Here is a 22,640-nt window from a genome sequence, read left to right as displayed (position 1 = left end):
CCTGCTCTGGTACCACCCAGTAAAAATGTTAACTGAAAAAAGAGGAAGTGTCTGTTTTGTGACTTGCAGGTGAAAACTCAGCAGGCTGACTCAGCCATTTGGTGACTAAGAAAAAGCATGAGGTGGTCTGCTGATTGTGTCAGAGGCTCCACACTGGGGTTGTGTGTGAAGACACTTGCCCACTGATCATTGACAGATACACAGACCTGGGAACCAGTCTAAATGTGTCACCTTAGGGGTTGGTGTTTGCCTTGCATGTGACTTACCTGGGCTTGATCCCCAGTACCCTGTATAGTCCACTGAGCAACCCCAAGAGTGATCCCTGAATTGCAGAACCAGGAGTTAGTCCTGAGCACTGCTGGGTGTGGCCCAAAGGCTAAAAATAAAAGTGGCATCCCACCTGACTAAGCTGGGGTGGGAGAGAGAGTGTAGCTGGTAGGGCGTTTGTTTGCCTTGTACCCATCTGACCTGGGTTTTTTTTTTTTTTTCCCCCCGCTTTTTGGGTCACACCTGGCGATGCACAGGGGTTACTCCTGGCTCATGCACTCAGGAATCACTCCTGGCGGTGCTCAGGGAACCATATGGGATGCTGGGAATCGAACCCGGGTCGACCGCATGCAAGGCAAACGCCCTACCCGCCGTGCTATCGCTCCAGCCCCTGACCTGGGTTTTTACCACCCCTCTGCCCCTATCCTGAGCACTGGGTATGGCCCCATAACAAAACAAAACAAAAAACCCCTAACAAAGGCAAACCAAAGGACTCTCTCAAACCTACCTGCTCCTTTCAGTCAAAACTTCCTGTTAATCAAATGATCCTTTAAAGACACCTGATCCATTAAAACTTTATGTCCTGGGCTGTCGAGTGCATGCTTTGTGCGTGGGATCCCTGAGTTCCATAACCTGGACACCACGTCATCTCCCAGGTGAAACCAAGATGTCCAAAACTTTCTAAAAGCAAAAAGTTGTAATGGGGTGTGTGTGTGTGTGTACCTGCTGTGCTCTTGGCATCCACAAGTCCTTGTGGCTCTGTTACGCCTTAGCTCCTGCGCTTTCTTTCCTTCCACAAGATTTGTAATTTTGTAATTTAGTAAGAAAAAAAAGTCAACTCTATAAACAGAAATCTTTGCAGCTACCCCTTAACACCATTTTTTTAATTCTGGGTCCACGGATAGCTCAGTGACTTCTGGCACCCCCCCTTGCAAGTGTGAGAGCATGAGTGTGATCTTACCACACATGCACCAGGCACTACCCCACCACTAAAACTGTGTTTGCTGGTGACCGTCAGGTGTGTAAGAGCACTGTAGTAACTAGAGGGTGTGACCCCTGGCAAACACCCATGCTGAAGACTGTGTGTCCTCAGCAAGCTAGTGTGTGAGTACTTGATATACCCCATTTGAGCTCTATGACTTAAAGGAGTGAAACCCCAGGGTAGAGTGGTAGCACAGTGGGTAGGGTGTTTGCCTTGCACGTGGCCAACCCGGGTTTAATTTCCAGCGTTCCATATGGTACCCCAAGCACCACCAGGAGTAATTTCTGAGTGCAGAGCCAGGAGTAACCCCTGTGCATTGCCAAGTGTGACCCAAAGAGCCAAGAAAAAAAAAAGGAGTGAAACCCCAGGAGGACTTGCATTAAACCCACAGTCATCTCAGCAACAGCAAAAAAAAGGAAGAGAAAAAACACACAAGTACTCTTTAGTTTGCATAAAGTCACCACAGTAAAAGAGAGTCTTACGTACCTGGATAGAAGCATTTTTTGATACTGCCTTGGTGAATTTTAATACTAGAGGAAGATAATCAGAGTAGACACTAAAATTAATCACAGTAGAATGATTGACAGTGTTGGGGCCACAGCGATAGCACAGCTGGTAGGGCGTTTGCCTTGCACGCGGCCAACCCGGGTTCGATCCCTGGCATCCCATATGGTCCCCCAAGCACTGCCAGGAGCAATTCCTGAGTGCAGAGCCAGGAGTAACCCCTGAGCATGGCTGGGTGTGACCCTTCCCCCCAAAAAAAAGAATGACAAGGATGGCGGGGTAAACTTCGGTGTGGGGAAGTGGTAGAAGAGGCAGGAGCGTACGCTTTACATATGGGGGCCTCAGGTTGGGTCCCCAAGCCCCTGAGCACACTGTCCAGTGTGCTTCCAAAGCCACACCTCCCAAAATAGAGCTGCAGACAAAAACTGGGAGAGAAATGTAGCTGCGGGGCGGGAGTGCAGAGGAGCCAGGGACAGTTGAGTGGGTAGGGTCTTGCATGTGGCCGTCCGGAGCTCGGGCCCCAGCACCCCATGTGGTCCCCTGAGCCCCACCAGGAGTGGTCCCTGAGTGCAGAGCCGGGACCACTACATGTCATGAGCACTACAGGGTGTGACCCATAAACCCACCCTCCCCCCCAAACCCAAGTCAAAGCAATCGTTGGGCCTCTCTTTAGGAGCTACATCTAACACTATTAGTTATGTTTGGTACAATTGTAATCACTTGTGATAAAGATTTAGTTGTTTTTGGTTTGGGAGTGGGGGCACAGCATGTGGTGCTCAGGGCTTACTCCTGGCTCTGTGCTCACTCCTGGTGTACTTAGGGGACCATACAAGATGCCGGGGATTGAATCTGTGTCAGCTGTGTGCAAGGCAAGCGCCCTACCACTATAATTTCTCCCGCCCCAGATTTAGTTGTTTGGTTTTTGCTTTGGGGGAACAAAGCTAGGCACAGGACTTATTCCTGGCTGTGCACTCAGCGATCGATCCTGTCTGGGGTTGGGGGACTAGATGGGAAGCCGGGGATTAAACCCAGGTCAACCTTATGCAGAGCAGGCAAGCACCTTACTATAATACTGCTCTGGCTCCAAGGATTAGGTTTTTTGTTTTTCTGTTTTTTATAGAATAGTGAAACTTTGGGGCCCGAGAGATACACAGGGGTTAAGGTGCTTGCCTTGCAAGCAGCTCACCCTGCACCACATATGGTCCCCTTAGGATTAAACACAGCCAGGAATGAGCCCTGAGCACAGCCAGCTGTAGCACAACTCCCACCCTCCCCGCCACACAACAGGAAAAATAAAATAGTGGAACTGAGGCTCAGGCAGTGTCCAGTGATTCACTGGTCCAATTTTAGACACCCTTTCAGATAGGAGCTGCAAATTTAGGTGCATATTATGAAGAACTTTCTATAACGACTAGAGATTGTTGTTCTAGAGCCATCGCGCAAAGGGTAAAGTCCTTTCCTTGGTTGTAGCCAACCCAAATCTGATCTCCATCTCCTCATATAGTTCCTTTGAATACCGCCAGGAGTGATCCCTGATCAGAGCCCGGTGTACACACAAAATCCACAAACCAATACCAGCAGATTGTTTTCACAAACTAGGGTATTTCCTGTCATTGGAGGTGTTTGAGGAGAGGCTAGGCAGAATCGGCTATGGGTCTGTGTGTTTGTAATTGGGGAGTTAAGGTGGAGATTCAAGGGCAGAAATGATTGTGTAGTTAAGTGATTGATCAAATTTTCAGCATGAGAATATCAGGAAAGCAAAGGCCACTTTCTGAGTATAGTGGTTGGCCTTTGTGAGTATACAATAACGTCTTTGTCTTACTGTATAAGAGATGCAAATAGGCCCTTCTAATTCCTCTTAGAAGCTTCATTTATATTCACTTATATTATCCCTTCGCTTCATGGAGCCTGATCTTTGATCTATAGTAGTCACTGTATCACTGTCATCCCGGCACCAGAAACGTCTCCAAGTGAGACTTGTTACTGATTTTGGCATATCGAATACGCCACAGATAGCTTGAATTAACAATTAAGATTGATGTTCTTTAGGGCCAGAGAGTTAGTACAGGATGTAAGGTGTTTGCTTTGTACAGGCCAACCCCAGTTCAATCTTTGGGACAGCAGATGGTCCCCTCAGTACCAACAGGAATATCTCTGAATTTCATCAAATGTGCCCCTCCCCCTACCCCCCAACCCATTGGTTTTTGACCTTACCCAGAAATGCTAGGGGCTACGACTCAGTGCTCCAGAGGGACCATGCAGAATTGGGAATTTGAATTGGGTCTTCTGCATGCAAAGCATGTGCTGGAGTCCTCTGAGCTATCTTTCTGCCCCTAAGGTTAAGATTATTAGAGTTTGCCCTTGAGGTAGCCTTTGAGACTGGGAATTTTGAATGGTTATTATTAGATTATTGGAGACCAAATAATACCTCTTATTATGGTTGATACAGTTGACCTAACAGAAGGGGTTGAGTAATTAAAAAAAAAAAAGTATTAATTGCAGTCATGTCTTCATCTGCTGAGTATTTAACTTGGAATCTATTTCTAGTATGGTAAGTAAGGATAAAAATAAAACAGGAGAGAGTCTAGGTAACTGAACGTTTGAATGGAAAGAATTTGGGCTTCTGTGTGAAAAATGATTTAAAAAACTCTTGGGTGGGAGGAGCCATGACCAAAATAATAATATGAGTAAAGTACAAACAGTGCCAATTTATTCGCCAATTTAGGAATCGGATACTTAGCATGATGCTTTGAAAGAGTGGATCTTAGTGGTTGAGTGCCTGCTTTGCTCGTGGGAGGCCTGGTTTTGGTCCACAGCACCCTGTGGTTCCCTGAGCACTGCTGGGAATGACCCGACCCTCTAGCACCAGTGGGCTTGGAGCACCTCCAGCTGGTTGTGACCCCCAAATGGAAACAAAACAAAAATATAACTTCATTATATAATGTATTGTCTGTATTCAGAGTTTCTCAACTGTCCCTAAAATGTCTATTATGGCAGTTTATACTTTACTTTTTTTGTTCTTTTTTTCTTTTTCTTTACTGGGCATTTAACCCAGGGCCTCAGGGTTGTAAGGCAAGTGCTAGTATAGCAGTTTTTATCTACTTCAAAATGAATGTTCATATAATTCATTCGATTATTAACTCGCTTTAGTTTCAGTTGACACTTTCTTACACTGTGTTTTGATGGTAACCTGAAGAGGTCAAGCCCATTTTCTTTTGCATTATTTAGTGTGGGGGCATCCCAGGTTGTGATCAGGGTCCCAAGGGTCACTCACAGGGTTCTTGGCCAACTGGAGCAGTGGTTCAGTCCGAGCAGGCGAGACAATTGCTCGGCCCGGGGTTGCTGGGGGTTACACAGACCACCCTGTGCTCGGGAATTACTCCTGGTGGTGTTCTGGGGACCATATGGGATGACAGGGATTGAACTGGGTCAGCTGTGTACAGGCAGGCACCCTACCCACTGTAACTGTCTTTCCAACCCCGACCCCTGAGGCCCTTTGAGTTGTAACAACCCCTCCTGTCCTTCCTCCCCCAGCATTGTTGGGAAACAATAGAATAATCTGTTGGCTTTGGGTCCACGCCAGCAGTGCTCAGGGATTACTCCTGGCAGACCTGGGGGCTCACACACGGTGCTGGGATAGAACCCAGGTCAGCACATGCAAGGCCAGCCAGCGTCCTGCTCGCTGTGTCTGAGGGCCCACTGGCAGGTCGGTAAGTGTATCAGGACTCATACTGAGCGTGCGTTCTGACTTGCAGAATAGTAGTACTGTTTTTGTATACATCTCAGTTTTTGTCTACACATCAGACAGAAACCTGTACAAGTGCTCTAGATTTTAAACTCAACATTCTTTTTGTCTTGTTAGGAGGCTGGTGGAAGCCATCATAAAGTCTCGGTGTCCCCCGTTGTCCATGTTCGAGGACTCTGTGAATCTGTGGTGGAAGCTGATCTTGTGGAGGCTCTGGAGAAATTTGGGACCATATGGTAAGGACAGTATACTTCATGCACAGAACTTGGCTTGGTGCTTAACAAAGTACATTTTACTTCTGTATAGCTTCGTTTCTTTGGGACCCTTTGTGCCTGTTATTTTAACCTGGCATGATGCACGGGTTTATTTTTGTGGATTCCTGATGATCTCGCATTCCCCAGTACGTTGTGTGAAACATTGATTACTGAGTATTTCATCTGATTTTCAGGAGTCCTTGATGTCCTTTTTCATGTCTTTTTTTTTTTGGCGGGGGAGTCACACCTGGCTGTGCTTATGGCTTATCCTCCTGACTCTGTGCTTATTGATCACTCCTGGCAGGGCTCAGGTGTGCTGGGGATGAACCTCGGTTGGCCATGTGCAAGGCCAACACCCTCCTTGCTGTCTTGTATCCACAGCCTCTTCTTTTTTTTTTTTGCTTTTTGGGTCACACCCGGCGATGCACAGGGGTGACTCCTGGCTCTGGACTCAGGAATTACCCCTGGCAGAGCTCAGGGGACCATATGGGATGCTGGGAATCGAATCCGGGTTGGCTGCATACAAGGCAAACACCCCACCCACTGTGTTATCACTCCAGCCCCGCTCCCAGCCTCTTATTCCTTCTTAAATGCTTTAAGCCACTGAATTAGTAAGCACTTCATCTTTAGGCTTGTAGTAGAACCTAAATACGTGGTTTTTTTTTTTTTCTTTTTGGGCCACACCCGGCGATGCACAGGGGTCACTCCTGGCTCTGCACTCAGGAATTACCCCTGGCAGAGCTCAGGGGACCATATGGGATGCTGGGAATCGAATCCGGGTTGGCCTTGTGCAAGGCAAATGCCCTACCCATTGAGCTATCACTCCAGCCCCCTAAATATGTGTTTTTAGGTTTGTTTGGAAACCTTCAGAATTAATCGACAACTGTAAGCAGTTCATTAAGGCTAGACATTTGCTGAGCAGCATGTTCGTGAGGCCTTGCAGATCATGAGCAGCCATTGACCCTCGCTTGTGTCATGTTCTGTGTTCACTCAGGCTCTTCCTTTATTCCTCTCCCACGCTGGTACATGCTTGAGAATACTGAGTAAAGTGAAAATGTAATTAGAAAAGGGAATTTTCTGCCAAAAAAGACACTTAAATTTTTTCTAGATTATTTTTGGAGTATGTCTGCCCGGCTGTTCTTAGTTTGGATAGTCTAGATTTGATCTTATTATTTTTCTTGTTGATGAATATATTTGGGTTTGTGTGTGTGTATGTGTGTGTGTTACAGGAACTGATGACAGACTAAGTCAAAATATATAAACATTGCATGTGTGAGGCCCTGGGTCCTGGGACCAAAATGGAAAACCTAAAATATATTAAGTGGGGAGGAATTTCAGAATACTTGATGAGATAGTTTTAGTGTCTTTTTTTTTTTTGTCATGTTCAGGGATTACTCCTAGTTCTGTGCTCAGGAATCATTCCTGGAGGTAACTGGGGGATCGTACCCATGCCCGCTGTGTGAAAGGCAAACACCTTGCCCTCTATACTGTGGCTCTGACCCTCAGTGCTTCGTTTTATAAAAATATGTAAAGGGACCTGAGATTTAGCTGTGGACTGAGGGCATGCTTCTAGTTCCTGGCACTGGGGTTGACCCCTGAGCAAAAATAAAGCAAAACCAAAAAGTATATGAAGTTTTTTGGTATTGAAAGGATGGTATATAAATAGATGGCAAAGAAGTCATGAGAGATGTCCAACAGGAAGCAATCACTGCTTCTTCAAAGGAGAGAAATGGTTACATGGTTACGTGTAACTCTTCCTATTACTTCATTGCTTAATTTCTTATTTTTCATTTTGGTTTTGGGTCACACCCAGTAGTTCTAGGACCTATTCCTGGCTCTGCTCTCAGAGATCACTCCTGGTTGGGCTTGTGGGATCCACATGGGCATAAAAACCCATTTCTTGAAATTTCATTACTGAAATGACTAGATCATGATTGGTCACTTGAAGTAGATCTTGGAAGTAAAATCTGCCTGGTGAGTTGGCCTGTTTCACACACTCAGATTGGTGCTCAGCTAACTATAGCCACTATAGGAACCTTCTAGATGATACATTCTTACAAAATTAAGAGAGATGGTCATCTCTGGTTTATTCTTCTTCATATTAAGGCTTTTAAAAATTATTTCATTTATTATTTGAATCACTGTGAGATACACAGTTACAAAGTTGTTTATGATTGGGTTTCAGTCATACAGTATTCCCCCAGCCTGCCTCTATGGCTGTCTCTCTTTGTCTCTCCCCCTCTCCCTCTCCCTCTCTTCCTCTTCTCCTCCCTCCTTCCTTTCCTTTCCTTTTTGGGATTGTGGTTTGCTATACAGGTACTGAAAGGTTATTACATATCACTTTACCTCATTTCAGCACTCAGTTCTTGTCCTGTCATTGTAATAGTGGTTCCTTCTCTGTCCCAACTATATTAGGGTTTTTTTTTTTTTTCTTCTTTGGGGTCACACTCAGCGGTGCACAGGGATTACTCCTGGCTTTGCACTCAGGAATTACCCCTGGCGGTGCTTGGGAGAACCATATGGGATGCTGGGAATTGAACCCAGGTTGGCTGCGTGCAAAACAAACACCATATCTGCTGTACTAGCACTACAGCCCCTATACTAGGGCTTTTAAAGTTACTTTCTCATAGCCAAGAAATACTGAAGCAAATATCGAAACTAATAGATGGAATCTTTTGAAATGATAACTTTATTGCTATTTTGATATTAGTTATGACCATGACCTGAGTGATGGAGATTAAAGAAATAGCACTGCTGGGGCTGGAGCAATAGCACAGCGGGTAGGGTGTTTGCCTTGCAGGCGGCCGACCTGGGTTCGATTCCCAGCATCCCATATGGTCCCCTGAGCACTGCTAGGGGTGATTCCTGAGTGCAGAGCCAGGAGTAACCTTTGTGCATTGCCAGGTGTGACCTAAAAAGAAAAAAAAAAAAAAAGCACTGCTGGGGCCATAGAGATAGATACGACAGTGGGCAAGGTGCTTGCCTTAGTGCAGCTGATCTGGGTTCAGTCCTAACAGCTGCTACGAGTGGGGCTGGAGAGATAGCACAGCGGGTAGGGCGTTTGCCTTGCACGCGGCCGACCCGGGTTCAAATCCCAGCATCCCATATGGTCCCCTGAGCATGACCAGGGGTAATTCCTGAGTGAAGAGCCAGGAGTAACCCCTGTGCATCGCCAGGTGTGACCCAAAAAGCCAAAAAAAAAAAAAAAACAACAACAACAACAGCTGCTAGGAGTGATTCCTGAGCATTGCAGGGTGTGTGCCCCCCCAACAAAACAAAGTAGTGCTTGGTTTAAGTTGGTAAGTTCTGTGACTCTTTGGGGGTAGTCTGTCTAATTTTACACTCTTTTTTTTTTTTGGGGGGGGGTCACACTCGGCAATGCTCAGGGCTGACTCCTGGCTCTGCACTCAGGAATCATTCCTGGCGGTGCTCAGGGGACCATATGGGGTGCTGGGAATCGAACCCCGGTCGGCCTCGTGCAAGGCAAACGCTCTACCCTCTGTGCTATTGATCCAACCCCTAATTTTACACTCTTAATCACGATTTAGTATATGATGAAGTATTCTATATATGAATGCTACTTAGCTCATCCTGCCCTCAAGATTCTAGGTATGTGGAGAGGAAAGTTGTGAAATAATTGGAACAAATTAGTGTGTAAGAGTTTAATTGTCATAAATATGTATAATGAGAGTCATTTGTGTGAAATAATCGTGAATAAAAAGAGAGGGCTCCTGTTAAAAGCTGGAAGAACTGGGGGAGGAGAGAGAATACAGCGGGGTCAGGCACTGTTGAAGATGTAGAAACTCTTCATACTGGACAGATGAGTCACCAGGTTCAATATACAGTAAGTTAAAAAATGTTATAAACTAAATATTTATGACAGAAATTAATATTTATATTAATGAGGTCTGGAGAGCTTCGTGGGCTGGAGGCCAGATTTTGAGCTTTAGCATCTCCAGGTCCCCTTAGCAGCACCAGGGTAGCCTCTGAATACTGCCAGCCACGTGTGACTACAAAACAAACACGAAGTTGCAGAGATGAGAGTAGTTGAGTCCGAGTAGCATTATTTCCGGGGCTGGAGTCAACAGAAGGGTGCCTGCCTTGGACGAGGCCGACCCCGCACTAGCCTGCGCACTAGCAGGTGTTGCCCAAAGTCAGAAAGCCAGAACAGTCTTCCTGTATCATTTTACCTTTCTTCTGTGTTCATATCTTACAATCAATATTTATGGGAGTAGTTTATGAAGAACATGTGCCTAAGCTTTTTTGTTTGGTTGGAGGTTTCCCAGGCCTTCCTTCTGGGCAGCTGCAGAGTCGGGGGGTGGTGAGGGCATTTGCTGTGGCGGCTTGAACTGGGGCTCTGCGTGCAAAGTATGCCATCTCTTTGTTACATCTGCCCAGCTCTCATATTAGTGCTTTTTACTTATATATTTGGGGTGCCCAGGCCTGCCTATGTTTCAGGTCACCCCTGGCAGGGCTGGGGCATACGGCGTGACCGTAAGGGGGTGAGTCACGTGCAGGGCAAGTGCATTAGCTCCTGTACTATCTCTTTGGCTCTTATACTAGGACTTTTTAGAGCTTTAAAAGAATGCTCTAGACAAAGTGCATTCTATATGTCTTACATTCTGATTTTTCTTTATATTTTCTGGGTATTTAATTCTTTTTTGGTTATTTATTTTGATTTTTAAAAATTTTAAACGAGTCACCATGATGTGCAGTTACAAACGAACAAACTTTCATGATTACATTTCAGTCATACAGTGATCGAGTACCCATCCCTCTACCAGTGCCCATTCACCACCAATGGTCCCAGTATCCCTCCCCCCTCCTGTGGCCGGCACATTCCCTTTTGCTCTCTCTCCTTTGGGGTGCTGTGGTTTGCAATGCAGATAGTTTAATAAACTTTTCAGTATTTTTTGGACCACACCCATCAGTGCTTGGGTTACTCCCGGCTCAAATTCTTGGTTGAGGCACAAAGGTTAGGTTTGTGCTTGACGGACTGCCTGCGGCCGACTGCTGGGCTGGTACTTGTGGGTCCCTGCCTTCTGGTGTCCCAGTGTCTCACTGTCCCCTTGCCAGGCAGCTGCTCTTCACCCCTGGCTAGTGCTCTGGGTCTTTAATGGAGGCCCAATTCAAGGTCTCTGTTGTTTGCATCCACAACATTATGAGGGGTCTGAAAGGAATCCTGTTCTCTTAGGATTTATGTCTTGCATTTACAGTTGAACTTGAATCCAGAGCATATTTCTGTATAATTTCATTTGATGTGGGTGGGCTTCCCAGACTTGTAGAGCAGCGGGGTTGGTTAATGCACTGGGCTGTTCCTGGCTTTTGAGGGTATAAAGATGAATGAGATGTGGTTTATAGAAAATATAGTAGTAATTAGTTACCTTTCACTAGGGTTTTCTGTATGCATAAGTTAGGGGCTGGAGCAAAAGTACAGTGGGTAGGTATTTGCCTTGTATGTGGCTGACCTGGTCTCTATCCCCAACACCCCACCCATATGGTCCTCCAAGTCTACCAGGAATAACACCTGAGCACTGCCAGGTATGGCCCCAAGCAAACTGTTAGAAAATGAAGGTGTAATTGATGTAAAATATTGATCTTCTGTTATTATAATAACATAATGTTTATATATTTGAAAGGTTCTTGTTTTTGTAAGTAGAGTATGCTGTTTTGTCTGCTGTGACTCATACACTGTGACTTCTCTCTTCTCCCCTTTATTTTTTAAAAAGTTGACGCCACACCCAGTAGTGTCCAGGGCCAGATTCTGAGGTGGGCTGAGAGTGGCGGTGACGCTGTGCTGGGCATCAGAGGCAGAGCTAGGCCTGGGTGCTGCCATTGCAGCTGTCTCGCGCTGTCTCCTTGAAGATTATTTGTTTGGGGGCAGGAGAGATACTGCAGTGGATAGGAACTTGCCTTGCACATGGCTGAACCAGGTTCGAACCCTGGCACACATGTGGTTTCCTGAACACAGAGCCAGAAGGAAGTCCTGAGTACAATGGAGTGTGCCCCTACCCCGCCCCTGCAGTTCTTCATTTCAGGGCCCATGAGATAGCTCAGGTGACTGGAATGCATGCTTTGAAACAGGATGCCTGGATTTGATCCTCGCACTGTATGTGTGGTCCCCTGAGCACTACCAGGTGTGGCTCTAGAACACCAAAACATAATTTTTTCACTTCATTATATTAAAATACATAATTTTCGGGCAGTTGGGGGAGGTATACTGTGATTCTTGGTGGTGGAGACTTAAGCCTGAAAGCTTTGCAACTTTCCACATGGTGATTCAATAAAAATAAATAATTAAATAAATACATAAATACATTATTTTCAAGGATATATAATGAAGAGTAAAAAGTTTAACTTCTGGTCTGGTTGCTGTAGGTGACTGTGGTGACTGTTCTGGTGAATGTCTTTTCAGCCTTTATAAAACATCTTTTTTTTTTTTTTTGCCACACCCCGTGCTTATTCCTGGCTCTGCACTTAGAAATCACTCCTGGTGAGGCTCAGGAGACCATATGAGATGCTAGGGATCAGACCCAAGGTAGTGGCATGCAAAGCAAGTACCCTATCCACTGTAGATTTTAAAATTTTTTTAATTTAAGCACTGTGAGATAAACAGTTAAAAAGCTGTTCATGGTTGGGTTTCAGTCATGCAATGTCCCAACACCCATCTTGTCACCATTGCACATTTCCCACCACCAATGTCCCTAGTTTTCCTCCCACCACCACTATCCCGCAACCCACCTTCCCCCCACTCCCTTCCCTCCCCTCCCTTCCCTCTCTCACTCGATGCCACCCTCTCTTTCTTTTTTGGTCATTAAAGTTTGTAATACAGGTATTGTAAAGTTACCGTGTGTATCTCTTTACCACTCTTCAGCACTCAGTTCTCAGTAAGGAGTGATCATCTCCAACTGTCATTGCCATAGTAGACTCATCTCTGTCCAATCTGCCTCCACCACCACCCTGCCCCGCCCCTATCCCCATTTCGGCAGCTTCCAGCCATGGACCAGTCTTCCCTCATTCTGCTGTCCTTGCCTACTTCTGTATTATTGCTTCAGCCACTGTTCTAAGTTTTAAAGAGGAGGTTATCTTTGTAAAATATGGTCAGTTCACACATTATATATTTGGGTCTGTTTATCTTTAGGATAACTCTTCTTAGTATGATAAATGAAAGTAGAGTCAGTTATTAGTGGGAATTTAGTTATTAAAAAGTTCAAGAGAGGGGCTAGAGCGATAACACAGCGGGAAGGGCGTTTGCCTTGCACTCGGCCAACCTGGGTTCGATTCCCAGCATCCCATAGGGTCTTCCGAGCACCGCCAGGAGTAATTCCTGAGTGCAGAGCCAGGAGTAACCCTGTGCATCACCAGGTGTGATCCAAAAAGCAAAAACAACAAGGTTCAAGAGAAGTAGCTTATGTTGTTTAGGCTAGTCTTTTGTTGAGTTTCATCTCTTGGTTTTTTTTCTTCATCTCCTTTTCTTCGTGTGTGTGTGTGTGTGTGTGTGTGTGTGTGTGTGTGTGTGTGTGTGGTTGTTTGGTTGTTTGGGCATCAAATTCGGGGTCTCACAGATGCAAGGCAAGTGCTCTGCTGTGGAGCTACATTTCTGGCCATGTACCTTGATTTTTCAGTAGTGCTTTGAGGCCATTCTGACAGCCTGGAAATACGGGAGGTGGTGCCATTAGTAGCTGACCATGGAGAACTGCTGGGGGAGACCTGAAGTGAACGTGGTGCAGCTCTGCCTGGGATGAGCTTTCACGTGTGCACTGTCCACCTGCTATACCATGATTCATTGGAATGCTGTAAGAAGGGACTGTTAAATATTTGTAGGTAGTGAAGAATACTGTTTTCTCTCATTTCCGTTAAAATCTGCTTTTGCTTGAGAATAAATAACTTCAACCTCTTCACTGCGTGTTTATCCCCTCCCAATGTCTCTGCAGCTATGTGATGATGATGCCATTTAAACGGCAGGCTCTGGTGGAATTTGAGAACGTAGACAGTGCCAAAGAGTGTGTGACATTTGCTGCTGAAGAGCCTGTGTACATTGCTGGCCAACAGGCTTTTTTCAACTATTCTACAAGCAAAAGGATCACTCGACCAGGAAACACCGATGATCCGTCAGGAGGCAACAAAGTTCTTCTGCTGTCGATTCAGAACCCCCTGTACCCAATCACAGTGGTATGTGATTCAGAGTAGCAGGCTGCGTTAGGACTGGGAACGTGACCCGAATATATTTGACCCAGGGTTGGGTTCATTCCGGGGCATCATAGATTCTGGAATTTGGAGTGACAGAGAAAGTGATAGTTTGGGGACCGAAGAGTTCGTACAGTGAGTAAGGTGCTTGCCTTGCATGCACTCAGCTCGAGCTCCATCCTGACACTACATACGGCCCCTGAGCATTGCCTGGAGATCACTTTAAAACAGAACAATAATAAAATAAATAGAGAAAGGACAAAAAAAGAAAGAAAAGGTTTCTTTTCACTATCATCTAGATAATTGAAATACTTTTTCAGAAAATTATTTTTGCTGTCAGATTTAATGAACAATAATTGGTGAACACTGATAACTTAGAAGGTCAGAAGAAACATTCGTCAGATAAGCACAGTAAACTAAAATCGGGGAGGGCGGTTTAGTTCCTGCCCCACAGTACTCTGGCTTCTGACTCTGCTGAGGGGACTGTAATGCGTATTCTGGATTGAGCCTGGCTCACTTGCATGGGCTCTCCAGCACCCCTAGCCCCAAGTATTCTGAGGGGTCTCAGGAAGGATTTGGTGAGTCTGAATCACTCGGGGATACTTGTCCTGCTGTGTTTGGTCCGATCCAGCAGTGCTGGGTGGTACCAGAACTCACCCAGTGCTGGGGTCCAAGAGACAAACTGAGGTTGGCATATGAAAAGCAAGTACTAACTTTAGCTAAATTTGTGGGATGTGATCAAAGAGACCTGTTGATGATGTGCTAATAAGTAATGTCGACTAATTATTAGATTTTAAGGTAGTATATTAAAAACCTGGCTGATGTATATATACTTCCCTATTTTACCTTTTAATAAAGTGTCATTAGTTGGATCAGGGGAGCTAGTACAGGGTGTCTGCACTCAAGGATCATTCCTGGAATCCCAGGGATCGAACCCAGGTCGGCCGCGTGCAAGGCAAGCACCTTCCCTGCTGTTCTAGCACTCTGGCCCTAAGAATTTATGCATTTTTTTTGGGGGGGGGGGTCACACCCGGCGATGCACAGGGGTTACTCCTGGCTCTGCACTCAGGAATTACTCCTGGCAGTGCTCAGGGGACCATATGGGATGCTAGGTATCGAATCCGGGTTGGCTGTGTGCAAGCAAACGCCCTTCCCGCTGTGCTATTGCTCCAGCCCCAAGAATTTATGCTTTTAGTGAACTATGTAATAGTGGCTTCCAAATGTTTCGTTGAATCTTCTGTTATGTAGATAAATTGTGTAGGGAAGACTAAAACTAGACCCATTAATGTGCAGCCTTTTTAAAAGTTAATTCATAAATAAGATAATGACATCTTGATAGTTAATTTTTTTTAGCAAAACAAGTGTATAGCTTTAATGCTTTTCTAAATATAAAATAAGAAAAATTGTTTTCCTTTTTAGGATGTTTTATATACTGTATGCAACCCTGTTGGAAAAGTGCAGCGCATTGTTATATTCAAGAGAAATGGGATACAAGCAATGGTTGAATATCCTTTATTTGTGAATTTCTGTTAATGTCTGTGACTCTGCTGTTAATGTCTGTGACTCATCTTATTTTTCTTGCTTGGTCATTTCTAGACAAGTTATATTTACTCGTCCCTCGCTCTCCAAAGTGATTTGGTTAGGTTTTAAAAAAGGAATTTATTGTACCAATAGAAATTTTACTATATGTGATAAGAGTATTTGGCACCATAAAACAGCCCAGGGATTCATCTTATATTTTAATGTAATTTGAAAAATGGTTTTTATTTTGACCCATAGTCACTGGTGCTGAAAGGCTGTGTATGGTGCCGGGAGCTGACCTATGTTAATTCCAAGCCAGTGCCTTCAGACTATACTTGATCTCTGGCTTTTTATTCTTTTTAAAAATCAATTTCAGTAATTTGTTTTGAATTGCCACTGGTAGTGTTCAGGATTACTTTCTGCTCTGTATTCAGGGACCATTCTGTGCCAGGAGCTCTGTGCTAAGCCCTTTGCACTATCTCTCAGACCCTATTACTATTATTATTATTATTATTATTATTATTATTATTATTATTATTTTGCTTTTTGGGTCACACCTGGCGATGCACAGGGGTTACTCCTGGCTCTGCACTCAGGAATTACCCCTGGCGGTGCTCAGGGGACCCTATGGGATGCTGGGAATCGAACCGGGGTTGGCTGCGTGCAAGGCAAATGCCCTCCCCGCTGTGCTATTGCTCCAGCCTCTCAGACCCTGTTGTCTTTTTGTAAAGTGGGAGCACTCCCCATGATTCTCAGCTGAGTGACGATTGCTGACAGTTTGTACTCTAGGGCCACCAGGCCTGCACCTCAGGTGCTCGGACCACATCGTGTCCGTCAGCCAGGACACACTCTTCCTGGACCGTCTCTGTTCTCTCTGACTGCAGAGGGAAGGAACCCTGATGTTGGATTATGTGCATGCTTGTACTGGTTTTTTGGAATTGGTCCCAAATAAACTTTTGATATAGTCTTTCTGCAAAGCAGGTAGTTTGGCAGCACAGAAACTTAAGATCCTACAGACCCTTTCCTAGTTAGAATTTTAAGTAATCATATCTTAAAGTGAGAACATTTCCCTGTGTGGACTTTGTTTTATATTGAGTAAAAAGAGCAAATTGCAGAATAATGCACATAGTGTAATCCAGTTTCCATTTACTGTTTTTGGTTGTTGGCCACACTAGGGTTGAGGGCTTACCCTTCTCTGTGCCTCATGAGCTGCCCCTGGCAGTGCTTGGGGTTGTGGGGGAGACCATGGTACCAGGGATCAAACCTAGGACTCCCACGTGCAGAGCGTGCACTCGGCCCATTGAGCTCTTTCTCTTGGCCCTAGTATTTCTTTTTCTTTTTTGGGGGGTGGGGGGAAGCTCCACACCTGGCTGTGCAAAGGGCTGATTCCTGACTGCTTAGGGATCACTTTTTTTTTTTTTTCCTTTTTGGGTCACACCCAGTGATGCACAGGGGTACTTCTGGCTCTGCACTCAGGAATTACTCCTGGCAGTGCTCGGGGGACTGGAATAGGGGGATGCTGGAAATCAAACCTGGGTCAGCTGTGTGCAAGGCAAATGCACTACCCGCTGTGCTATCACTCCAGCCCCTTAGGGATCACTTCTTATGAATAAATTCTCCTAAAATTCCTCTAGAAATTTTATTTGGTAAAACACTTATAGAAATTAAAGTTATTTCTGTTTATTTTTACTCATTTTCTTAGGGCTTAAACAGTGATCAAATACTGGGTATTTTAAGTCAGATTTGATTTCCTTAATAGAACTTCATGTTTGAATCTGTTCTTTGTGCCCAGAAAGCTAAAGCAGCACTCAATGGAGCAGATATATATGCTGGATGTTGCACACTAAAAATCGAATATGCAAGGGTAAATATTTTCAAACACTTTGCCGAAGAAATAGTTATGCCATGGATATACAATTTAAACTTACTTTCTTTTTAATCTTAACAGCCAACTCGTCTAAATGTTATTAGGAATGACAATGACAGTTGGGACTACACTAAACCGTATTTGGGAAGGCGAGGTAAGTATTCTATCCATTTTAGAATGAACTTACTAAGTCTGCTGACCAATCTTTACATGCACTTAGATTCCTTTTTTCTGAGATGAGCTAGTTCATTCAAATGAAAAACCTTGTTGGTGAATCATGCAGTGCTGGAAAATAACCTTGAACATTAGCGCCCCCTCCTGGTATGTACTGAGCTATTTATATGTAGTGCAACAAGGAGCCCACACATGCAGGCACGCCCGCAGTTCAAGGACTTGCATTTCTCCAAGCAGCTCTCTCTCTTTGGAAGAGAGGAACTGATTCAGAATATTCCTTACAAACTGCAAACCCGCACACTGCTTCTCTCTGGAAAGGACTTTCCCGCACGCTGGACGAGGCATTCAGAAGGCTAGAGGATCCAGCAGGCTGACTGCACCGCATCATGCACCACATCGGCAGCTGCAGAGCCCTCTGAGAAACGCAGACTCGCAACTCACCTTGACTGCATACTGCATGCAACATCACCCCACGTTTTTAAAGGAGGACACTTACAGTACTGCAGACTTGCATGGGATGAGCACCAGGATAGACTGTGCCCATTTATTCACGCTGTACGTTATATTGGTCTGATTGCCCGTAAGCTTTCAGTCTAGGACTCAAGACTTTTCACTCACGGATACTAGACTTTGGTAACTACAATGTTGTAAAATTTAACACCCATTACTGTAACTGTTTGCAGCTTAGATTCAGGTTGTTAATTGGCATGTGACCAGGGCCACTTTATCTTCAGGTCTTGGGAACTGATAATCCTCAACCAGTCCACACAAGGTTAGAAAGGTGCCAACTTGCTGCACTAAAGTTTGATTTTGTTTTGGTTTTCTCAGCTGTGGACATTTAGCAAGATAATACAGTGAAAAAGTACATTTTATGTGAAAAATGATTTTTTTTTGGTCTGGTTTGATTTTTGTAAAGTGGCTGTTTATAAGTTGTCACTTTTTGTAACAATTTAAGGTTATTACGCATGTTCATTTGTGTAACTAGAAACTTACATTTTAAATGTAGGTAAAAGTTGCATGTCTGTTCCAGGTAGATTATACTCAAACTTAATCTAAAGGTTTGGGGCCGGAGTAAAGTACAGCAGGTAGGACGCTTGCCTTGCATGCGGCCAACCTGTGTTCAATCCCCGGCACCCCATGTGGTCCCCTGAGCACCGCCAGGAGTGATCTCTGAGCGCAGAGCCAGGAGTAAGCCCTGAGCACAGCCAGGTGTGGCCCCCAAAACAAAAAGATAAATCTGACGTTGAGAGCCTTTTATGAAGATGCGCTTTTACTTATAAATGCTAGATCTTAGGAGCGTAGATTTGACTTACAAAATTGTTCAACTGTGTGGCAATTCTGGAATATACAAATTAAAATGCGGATCTTGTAAAAACAAGGGGGCTACAGTATTGGCTACATCTCCACTACAATATCATGGTACGAAGTACTTGTTGGAAGTAGACTATGTGTCTGTAAAAGTCAGCGTGGCATCCTAGCTGTCAGTGCAGTGGGGATTCTGAGTGCACGCACTGCTGCAAGGACAGCTGAGTGGCTCCCGACAGTCCTGCGTGTCTGCATCTCTGGGACTCCGGGTGATCGGCCCTTGCTCAGTTCCGCAGGAGATCATCTTGCCTTTTGCATGGGGGGCTGCAGACAGGTTGTATCAGAATTCTGGCTGAACCCCACACTTTTTACTGCTCACAGAAGTTGGCTTGACATAGTCTTGACACAGCTGAGCGCAGTGTTGGAGTTCCAGAGCCTTAGTACGCAAACAAGAGAAGGAGCGGTCGATGAGAAATCTCTCACTTCTGTCAAACCACAGTTGGTTACTGAACACTCAAGGGTTCTTTGTTAACTTATTTAAATAGTGAATTTTAGTAACATTGCTCTTAATGTTTCTTAAAACATTTACAGATTTGCTTATTAATAGTATTTATTTATATTTTAAAAAAGATACAAAGTTTACATAAAACCTCCTTAGATTAGTTTTTCTTCCAAGGACTTGCAGCCGGAAAAGTTTGGAAATGGAAATGTATAAGGTAGAGTGTTCAACAGTGAAATATCATTAAGGAAAGTAAAACAACTTTCTAGTTGTTAAAGCTTGCAGGGATAAAGAATTCTTGTTTTCTATTTTCTTAACAGGTAGATATTTGTCTGGCAAGACGAGCAGTTTCCGTTTTTGTTTATGTAGTGATTTCAGCTCATATAAAGTTGATATTTAATGATAACTTTTGCTACCGAAAAAGAGCCCTTTTATAAATCTAATGTCAGTTCTAAACAGTCCTTTTTCAGCTCAAATTACATATTAGTGCAAAGAATTCTTAGCCTGGACTCCACCGAACCCCTCCAGAAGTGTTAAGCAAAATTTGTATGCATGTGTATTGTGGGGAAGGGGCGGGGTCCTTCCGCAACTCCTGTCAGATTTTTGGTGAGTCCAACATGTTTCAAACCACTGTTCAGAGACCGATGTATGCAGTGTTCTACACACTTCTGTTGTAAGTGACTTTGTATTAGATAGTGTTTAAAATAGATTTATAATGAGAATGCTCAGCTCATGGAGATCTCAGAAATCATCTACTCTAATATCTTCATTTTTTGGATGAAGATTGTTTCTGTGACTATACAGCAAACAAGTGACTAGATGGAATTTTCTGATTTCTTCAGTGCTGTTTTCTTTATAGTAAACTATTAATGAACTCTGCTATTGTGTTAATAAAAGCACCATCATGGTGCTTTGGGTCAGGATTTCTGATCAGATAAGGGAATTGGATTTAGTGTTTGTGCATGCTTCAGCAGAATTCCAGCAGGATGGACCAGCAGACTGGATTGGTTTAAGATCAGTGAGATGTAAGCGGTGAGAGTTGCTGGAAAACTTGTCAAAGAAAGAAAATGAGGTGTATAGATGAGAGGAAACGATGGTGGGAAATTAGGGGGCGATGCAGCAGAACTTTTGAGCATCTAGAGAAAGACAGTGTATGTCTGAGACCTCAAATGTATAGAGTCTGGGTAGAGGATCGAGTCTTTCATACCGTCAAAGTACTACTCTGAGGATTTAGGACTAAAGCAGTGAGTGCCCGTGTGCTGGTGTTGGGTTTATGAGGCTGTGATGGTCCTGGTGCATAGGAATGATGCCACGAGAATCTGTGTACTGAGTGAAAGTTTAACTCCAGAACCTCAGTTCCTTCCAGTGCCAGGATGACTTGTGATCAAAGTGCTGTTTCTCTAGACTGAAGTGAAAATTAAAGTATTTCTCATCTCCCATAAGCCTCACTTGTTTGTGTCTAAGGTATATAGAAACTTCCATTTTTTTTGGAAGGATGCCCGTGATTGAACCTGGGCCTCTCACATGCAAGGCAAGTGCTCTCGAGGCCAGCCCCAGTGGAGTCTTGTTCATTGAATGCTCAAAGAGGAGAAGAGCAAGACTCTTGAGTACATCACAAAAATTTTTGACACTAATTCTGATTCTTTCTGAAGTATTATAGGATTAAATTTTAAATATTGACTAAAATAGGAAGTTTATTTTAGAAAAAAGTAATTTTCTTATTTATGTCACAAATTTGGGGAAATTGGCATGCCTTTTCTGAAAAACGTAGCTAGAATGAAAATTATCCTTTGGGAGTATTGTAGTCCTTAAGTCCAATAATGTAGCCCCCTTGGTTAGCTTTATCTTGGCATATTTACACTTTGGGTGGCGGGTTCTCATAGTCCTGCCTGGTGTTCAGGTCTATAGACAATGATCAATCTATGACATATAATATGGGCCAGTGACGTGCAAATTTCCAGCTCTCAAGTCAGTAGGGGTTTGTAAATATGTGTATATACATACAAATACTCTGTGTTTACTGATTGTGAAACCATGTAATACAGGTTGTTGTTGGCTTATGCTGAACTTCTTGAAAGAAGCCCACTTTGAAAATGTGTTGCTGTTGAAGCTAATAGTATGATTCAGGTACTGTCTCTCAAAAGTACTGCACTTAACGCTTGTTTACAGACATGTATTGGTAAAACCTCTGTACAGTGTCAAACCCTAGCATTGTGTACATTCACTTTCTGACAAGTATCCATTCTTAAATTTGAAACGTGTGTTTGTGTTTGGCATTTGCCACAAAGATATTTTCAAGTTAAGTGGAATTTGTTAGATAGAATACTTAAACTTTTGGTGTTTGTATTTAAATTGGTTATGAATGGGTGTTTAAAGTTAACCAGGAATCATTTTTCTTTTATGAATTGTAATGGATGTTTTGAATGGGTGTTTCCCATGTGAGAACTCTGTTAAGTACTTGGGTCACATTGTTAAAACCATGTTTCTACTTTTGTGTCAGATAGAGGAAAGGGTCGCCAGAGACAAGCCATTTTGGGAGAACACCCTTCTTCGTTTAGACATGATGGCTATGGTAAGTTTGTCAAGGCAGAAGGAAGGTAGTATAGACGAACTATTAGAATTGTTGCATTTCTGATGAAGAATGGCACATTTCTTCTCTCTCTTTTTTCTGCTCACCTAATTGGTTTATATGGTATTAATCTCCTAAAATGAATTACTAAGGAGTTGTCCAAAATCCTTTGTTTTCTTCGTATATATGATATATAAGCCATTGAGATAAATGAGAGCTATTGGTTGGGTTTTGAAAAGCTTCTGCCATTATATTTTAGTTTGGTTTGTCTTTGAATAGTAATGGGCTCTGGTCTTTAGAGGACCAAAAGGTATTATTGCTTAGTAAGCGTGTTTTCTTCAATTCTAGCAAAAAAGAACAAAGAGGAATTTGGAGTGCTAAGGCAGGGAGAAGGGGGTATTTATTGAAAAGGAAGCATTTTTCTGGTTAGACCCTTAATTTTTTTAGTTTCATAGTTGGTTATTTTGGCTCTGGGTAAGTTTGTACTAATTCTTAGAACTTCAGTTTTAATGTTTGCTATGTTGATAAGATTATGAAACCTAGAATAACAATTTCCCCCAGGAATAAAGAATTCGTTAGACTATTGTCCTTGTACGTAAATGTTGAGGATTGCTATTGATAAGACTTCACTGGCTATATAAATTCTGTTTCCATGGTAGTTTATATGACAGAGGAGAATAAGTTAACGTCAAAACGATCACTCTAGAATGAATCCAAAGGTTGCTTTAGTGAGTTTGTTCCTTGATCACTTTTCTTAGTTGTTCTT

The 22,640-nt window shown here is 43.7% G+C and overlaps 1 protein-coding gene across 2 annotated transcripts in view; it reads left to right on the top strand.

Moving 5' to 3' along the window:
• The window catches only part of HNRNPLL (heterogeneous nuclear ribonucleoprotein L like), a 40,634-nt gene that overhangs the window by 4,661 nt on the left and 13,333 nt on the right, over positions 1 to 22,640 (top strand). The window contains exons 2-7 of one of the 2 annotated variants that reach the window (XM_055122027.1): positions 5,616 to 5,734; positions 13,687 to 13,924; positions 15,359 to 15,444; positions 17,228 to 17,324; positions 17,409 to 17,481; positions 21,806 to 21,877. In XM_055122027.1, coding sequence (XP_054978002.1) covers positions 5,616 to 5,734; positions 13,687 to 13,924; positions 15,359 to 15,444; positions 17,228 to 17,324; positions 17,409 to 17,481; positions 21,806 to 21,877 — 685 coding nt within the window. The remainder of the gene's footprint in view (positions 1 to 5,615; positions 5,735 to 13,686; positions 13,925 to 15,358; positions 15,445 to 17,227; positions 17,325 to 17,408; positions 17,482 to 21,805; positions 21,878 to 22,640) is intronic. The other variant, XM_055122028.1, reaches the window with a different exon arrangement.

This window comes from Sorex araneus, chromosome X, assembly GCF_027595985.1.
Source record: "Sorex araneus isolate mSorAra2 chromosome X, mSorAra2.pri, whole genome shotgun sequence".
NCBI lineage: Eukaryota > Metazoa > Chordata > Mammalia > Eulipotyphla > Soricidae > Sorex > Sorex araneus.
This window is presented reverse-complemented; position numbering and strand designations above follow the sequence as displayed.